This window comes from Dasypus novemcinctus, chromosome 21, assembly GCF_030445035.2.
Source record: "Dasypus novemcinctus isolate mDasNov1 chromosome 21, mDasNov1.1.hap2, whole genome shotgun sequence".
NCBI lineage: Eukaryota > Metazoa > Chordata > Mammalia > Cingulata > Dasypodidae > Dasypus > Dasypus novemcinctus.
The window spans coordinates 78780267-78786301 of NC_080693.1; the positions used below are offsets into that span (position 1 = coordinate 78780267).

Sequence of the window (6035 nt, forward strand, 5' to 3'; positions counted from 1 at the left end):
ATTGATTCAAGGAAGAAAAAAGATTTTAAAACCACAAAATCTCCCCATAATGAAATTCAGGTGCAGATAATTTTAAGGAAAATTATTACAAAAATGTAAGGTATTAATCTTTCTAATTTTAAAGAAATTCTTTCAAGGAACAGAAAAATAAAGAACACAACCTGCATCACTTTATAAGACCAAAATAGCACTGATACCAAAATCAGACAAAGTCAAGGGGAAAGGTAAATTATAGACTGAATTAACTCATGAACTATTTGCAAAACTTCTAAACAAAAAGTTAGGTGAATTAATGCAATAAATAAAAAGGAGGTTACAATACAAGTGCGTTTGGTTTATTCCAGGAAGCAAGTTTATTTCTGTATCAAAAATTTATAGAATCTGCCACAGAGCACAGGAAAAACCACATAAACTTGTATATAGAGGCTCTAAAAAAGCAATATACAAAGTCCACCACCTTTCATGACTATCTAGGAATAGAAAGGTATCCAAAAGCAAACCTTCTACAAACAATGATAAAACAAATGCAATCAATGGTAAAACATTACATGAACTCCCTATAAATAAGGAAGAGGAAAATTATGTCCCTAATCACTACTTTGAATGCTGGACTGCTGGACTGCAGACTTATCCTTCACAATATAACAAGAAAATAAATAAATGATATGAGAATTGTAAAGGAAGAGACAAAACTCTAGACAGGTGTAGCTGAATTGATTGTAAGTAAAACTGAAATGAATTATTGAGATTTTAGCAGAGTTGCTGTATGTGAGATCAGTATACAAACAGCAATCATAACTGCATGCATAAAAATAGCAGCATGAAAATGCAATACAGGGAGCAGATGTGGTTCAAGGAATTGAGTGCCTGCTTCCCACATGGGAGGTCATGGGTTCAGTCCCTGGTGCCTCCTAAATACAAAACAAAACAAAAACAAAAACCACAAAGACAAGCAAACAAATGAAGAAACCAACTCAGGGAAGCTGATGTGGCTCACTGGTTGAATGCCATCTTCCTGCATATGAAGTCCTGCTATGCAGGTTCAATCCCTGGCCCCAGTACCTAAAATATATGTGTGTGTATGTGTGTGTGTGTGTTCCATTTAAAATATCAATAAATGATAATGTATTCAGAATTAAAGTGAACAAATACAGGAGCAACTGTTAAGGAGAAAAGAAAACAAATTACTAAAACACTTAAATAGCTACAAAATAATTGGCATCACATACAATGTTCATGGATAGGATAATTCCATAACATAGAGATGATTTGTATCTAATTACATTTAAATATGAACAGAGGATTGTTTTGTTTTTACTGAAACTTAACTGGCTAATTCTAATATTTATAGTGAAGAAGAAAGGGTCAATATTTGCAAAGGCACTTTTAGTATGAAGGAATAATCTATGGTGATAGCCCTTCCAGATATCAGAATTTAAAAAAAAACAACAACAATACCATAGTTATTGAAACAGTGTTACATTGACTTGGGGATCATAAAGTAGACAAATGATACAAAATACTCAGTACAAAAGAAGATGTAGAAATCAACATGTGCCAGAAGTTACATAGCTGACCAGTGCAGAGAAGAGAGAATATTCAATACATATGGGCAATCCTTGTCCATATGGAAGAAAGGAAAAGAACTACAAAGCTCAAAAATCAAGAAAAAGGGATACATTTCTTAAGCGGTATTGTTGGCACGCAGATGTTGAAGAGTGTCCTTCCTTTAGAGTGTAGTAGCTTGTTAGATACATTTCTTAGTGGGCATGATACATTGTATGGGGAAAATGTCAATTTTACAGAATATTCTGATAGAAAGGTGGACAGTGAAACAGGATTTATTGGTCAAAGGGTCATTTGCATCTAGACTCAGGGCTCGGTTGTGGAGTGGGCTTGCACCCAGGGTTACAGGTTCATGTATTAGGCTGACCCACCTCCCTCAAGAGCCTCTCTGAGGCCGGTTCACCCACAGAACTGCACTGAGCATGCCCAGGAGCAGGGGCACCTCCAGGAAGACCAGGAGCAGGAAGTGGACGCTGCTGAGCAGGGACCTGTGGGGGGACACGGTGAGAAACAGTGAGCTGCCTCCTCAGGGGGACTCCCGGAGCCTCCTCTTCCACTTAAACTCAGGTTCCAAGGCACCAACAATCCACATCAGAACAACCCTGTGGATACTGAAGGAATGAATGAATGGCAGGTTTAGAATTAACTTGCCTCAGATGACTGGGTACATCAAAGCAGAATGATACTTTTTCACCAGGGCTTGGGAGGAAAGAAGGGGAGAGAGTGCAGGGGCCATCAGACCCCAGAGCATCTGCTCCCTGCCCTTGCCTTGAGTGGGGTGGAAGACACTCCTTTGCCAGGCCACTTGTTCTTACTGTTCCCTCACTCTACAGACACCTGTTTCCTGGCTCCCCATTCCTGCAGATCTACCAGATGTACTCTATTTAGCGATCCCTTTCCTGACAACAGTATATAAAATGGCAACCCCAATCACTCTCCCACACACACCCTCCCAAACCCACAGAAAGGACTTATCGCCGTAGCATTTGATACAACAGGCATATTTATATGAACTTATGTGCTGATTTGTTCATAATGGACCCAGGAGGATCATGTCACTTTGTTTTGATACATTACACAATGCCCACAAGAGTGCTTTGGAGGACTAAACTATTAAGAAAGAATCAGTGAATAAATGAGGGATCTGGGTGAAGGGATTCTCCCCATCCCCTGAGGAGAAGCTACCCAGTGGCAGAGTCCTGGGGTGCTGGCCCCTTACCGTGGATATGGGCTGGTAGCGGGGGGCTCCTCTTCAGTTGTCCTGGGCCCATTGGGTGCTGGCACGGATGTGGGGAAGTCAGGGGTCCCTGAGGGGCTTCTGGGGTTGGAGGTTGCAATCGAGGCTGAGGGGGAAGAACATGTCAGGCCAGTAGTCTTACCTGGGTCTCCAACTCATGCTCACCTGAGTGGCTCTGATGTCACACAGATGAGGTTGCTCAGGGCATTCTGGATAGATGTCCTGAGACCAACATCCTACACGGCCATAGCAGACTTAGAGCCCTGGGATTCCACCACCCCCAATGCTATTCCAGGGGCTCCATGCAAGGTGGGATGGTAGCATCACCCCCTCTCAGGAGGTCTGATGTTGGGGGAAGGAGCACCTGCCCCCAGGTCTCAATCAGCCCCACTGCCTCAGCTTCTTCCCCTGGGTCCACCTGCAGGATGGGGTAAAGTTTACTCTCTGTGAGGCTGATCCAGAACAAGTAGGAACCAAGCAGTCAGGCGTAGCTAAAGGCTGGAATGAGGTGTCATATTAACACAAGGAGGTCAGCAGATCCTCACCAAGACCCCTGAGTGGTCTCAGCCAGACTCTTGTCCCTGGCACCCTGCTGAAAGATCCTCCCTGGGAGATTGAAGACCTAGAAGCAAGGTCAGCAGAGATGGACCTGGGTGGAGCCATAGAGAAGGGCCTGTGGGGAAGTCCCAGGACATTAAGGACTGACACCCACAGCCAGAGCAGTTGGGCTTTAGCAACTTCCTCTAAATATGATATACACATAGGACACTAACGAAACCTCCAAAATGCCAGAGAGAAACCAAAACCAACCAAACAAGAATTCAGGGGACCTAGAGACAAAGTCACAATGAGAAAATAATGTTTAAAAATGATATATATTTAAGTAAGCTTTGCTTGTTATGAAACAAGAACAGGGTTACTTTCCAAAGTAATCTTTGGAGGTCAGGGAAGAGCATTTGAGTCTATATGAATCTGGGATCCTAGGTTCCCATTCCACTTCTCCCTTGGAGAATTTCGGGGCCTTCTCAGGGCTCACTCCAGTAGGTAAAATATCCCAGGGAGAGAGAGTTGGGATGAGGCAGGGTCAGCCTGAAGAAGCAGACAAAGCCCCACCAGAGGCCCTGGAGGTCACCACAGGGCTCAGGGTTCCTGCTGCTGCCTCCTTGAGGTGCTGCAGGAGCCTCAGGGTCACAGCCCTGGATCTGGTCCTCTGGGCCCTTCTTGGGTCCTTCTCAGGGTCCTGCAGATATTGTTGGGATCTGCGATTCCTGGGCCAGCTAAGGAGAAGGCACGTGGGAGAAGCTGGGGGATGGGATAGAGAGGTCTAGGAGAGCTGGTTGCTGAGCAGGGAACTTTCATCATTACACAGGCTTGGAGGAGGGGGACATCTCAGAGTATCCCAGGGCTCCAGGGACAAGGGAGCCTCAGGTGGCCTGGGCCTCGTAAAAGTGAGATGAGCAAGTGTCCTGCGATCTGTTCCTGTAGGAGGACTGAGCACAGGTCCAGGGAGGGACACAGATCCCACTTTAGAGTGAACCCAGCCCTCATCAGGACAGAAGGCAGCACAGAGCCCCAACCCAGGGGTTTCCCACCCACCATAATGAATGATTCAGCCTGAGTCGGTGTCAGTGTGTCCCGCAGGCAGGGGCTACTAACAGGCTAACACCCTCGTGCATGCACACCCACACACACCCACACACACCCACACACACACCATGTCCCGAGTCACAGAGCAAACTTTCTGAGCCCTTCTCTCCAAGTCTTTACTCAATGACAGGGAAACCAGCTCAGACTCAGGTGCCCAGGAGTTGGGAACATGGGGCTTACCTGGGCTCACAATCACCAAAATCTCAACAACAGGGTCAGGCCCACCGAACAATGACGTGACAACCCCACACCTGTATTGGCCTCCGTCATCCTCAGTGAGGTTCTCCACGGTCACGGTGAAGGTCAGGTTTGCAGGATGGTCTCTCATGGACACACGCCCTCTCCTCACCTCGCTCTCTGACACTTTGGTCTCCACAATCTTGTCACATGGTGGAATAAAAGGTCTTCTGCACCAGTATTTGTTGTGCGCCTTGAATTTCTCCTCGTAGTGACACTGCACGCTCAGAGATCCCCCCACAGTGCCTGTCACGGCGCTGGGGCCCCACAGAGCCAGGCAGCCTGAAAGACACACCCAAGGCCAGCTCCTCAGCAGCGGGGCTGGGCCAGCAGGGTCCCGGCGGTCGTGTCCTCAAGGCCCCTCAAGGCCTGGACAAGGCAGTGCCCAGGGAGACCCAGGTATTGGTGCTGCTCTCAGAGGCAGGAATGGAGAGAGAGGGAGGGAGGGAGAGAAATGTGTGTGTATATGTATGTGTAGAATGAGTGTTATGTACCAAGACCTTATTCCTGGTAAACTAATTCCAGTGCCGACAATCCCAGGTGCCAGCCCACGCCCAGCGCTCCCTCTGAGCCAGGAGATCCACCTGCTCAGGGCCCACGGGAAGCAGGTGCTGATGGCTCCTGGGCAGTTCTCAGTCTCCAGCTCTCCGCCCCACCCCCTTCCGGTGCTGGCCTCACTCTCCTCCTCCTCACACCTCTTCCTCCCACTGAGCAGAGCAGAGGGTCCCACCCGGGGCTGCTTCTCTCACCTGGGACATGGAGAAGGAACAGAGCTGCGGGCAGCCCTGCGGCCCCCTCCCACGGGGCCATTTCACCAGCACAGACGTCCCCACGACAGCCCAGGCCCCAGTCGGCCACAGGCTCGAGCCTCCTCAGGAGGGTCTGTGTCCTCATCTCACTTCTGCTTTCTCCAAGTCTCTCTGCTCCTTGTGCAACCCTGACATTGGACTTAAACTCCAGAGGGTCAGAATGGAGAAGCCGGGGAGAAGAGCAGGGTGTGGCTGGTTGCTCACGCCCGGGGCCTGGTGCCGTGTGCTCTTCTCAGTCCCAGAGGGCAGGGAGGAGCAGGAGCCCTGGCTGTGGGGTCACCTCCCTCCCCTAGCTCCCAGCCTGCTCCACTCACCACCTAACATCTGCCCACAGTAGACATGTGGGGTGTTTCCTTCCAGGAGGGGCCCCCAGCCCTCTGGAGACGTCATTTTCTCTTGGTCAGGATGAAGCACCCTGGGGGTGCAGTCCAGGCTGCCTCCTCATCTCTGACCTGGTGGTGACCACGAGGGGCCCTGTGCCCTCTGATCTTCAGCCCCATGGGCCCCAGGAGGCTCTACCTGGAGCTGGCACTTCCTCC

General features: G+C 48.8%; 1 protein-coding gene across 2 annotated transcripts; it reads right to left on the reverse strand.

Annotated features, from left to right (window-relative positions):
• Nucleotides 1-332: 332 nt before the first annotated feature.
• Nucleotides 333-5641, reverse strand: LOC101411503 (CMRF35-like molecule 6). Of its 2 annotated transcripts, none has more exons than XM_004465535.5 (4): nt 5437-5641; nt 4631-4969; nt 2786-2909; nt 333-2177 (listed from the first exon to the last, which is right to left on the reverse strand). In XM_004465535.5, the coding sequence occupies exons 1-4, from the start codon at nt 5579-5581 to the stop codon at nt 2093-2095; spliced, it is 693 nt and encodes a 230-aa protein (XP_004465592.1). In that variant the 5' UTR covers nt 5582-5641; the 3' UTR covers nt 333-2092. The 2 variants fall into 2 exon arrangements, with proteins under 2 accessions (XP_004465592.1, XP_004465590.1); XM_004465533.3 differs by having other exon boundaries at nt 333-2054; nt 5437-5640.
• Nucleotides 5642-6035: the final 394 nt, after the last annotated feature.

Excerpts from the sequence above, each read along its gene's own strand:
- LOC101411503 (XM_004465533.3), bottom strand. The coding sequence starts at position 5,581 with ATGAGGACACAGACCCTCCTGAGGAGGCTCGAGCCTGTGGCCGACTGG. Across the intron at positions 4,970-5,436 it reads GTTCCTTCTCCATGTCCCAG|GCTGCCTGGCTCTGTGGGGC; the intron begins GTGAGAGAAGCA and ends TGTGTCTTTCAG. Across the intron at positions 2,910-4,630 it reads TTTGGTGATTGTGAGCCCAG|CCTCGATTGCAACCTCCAAC; the intron begins GTAAGCCCCATG and ends CTTCCCCCTCAG.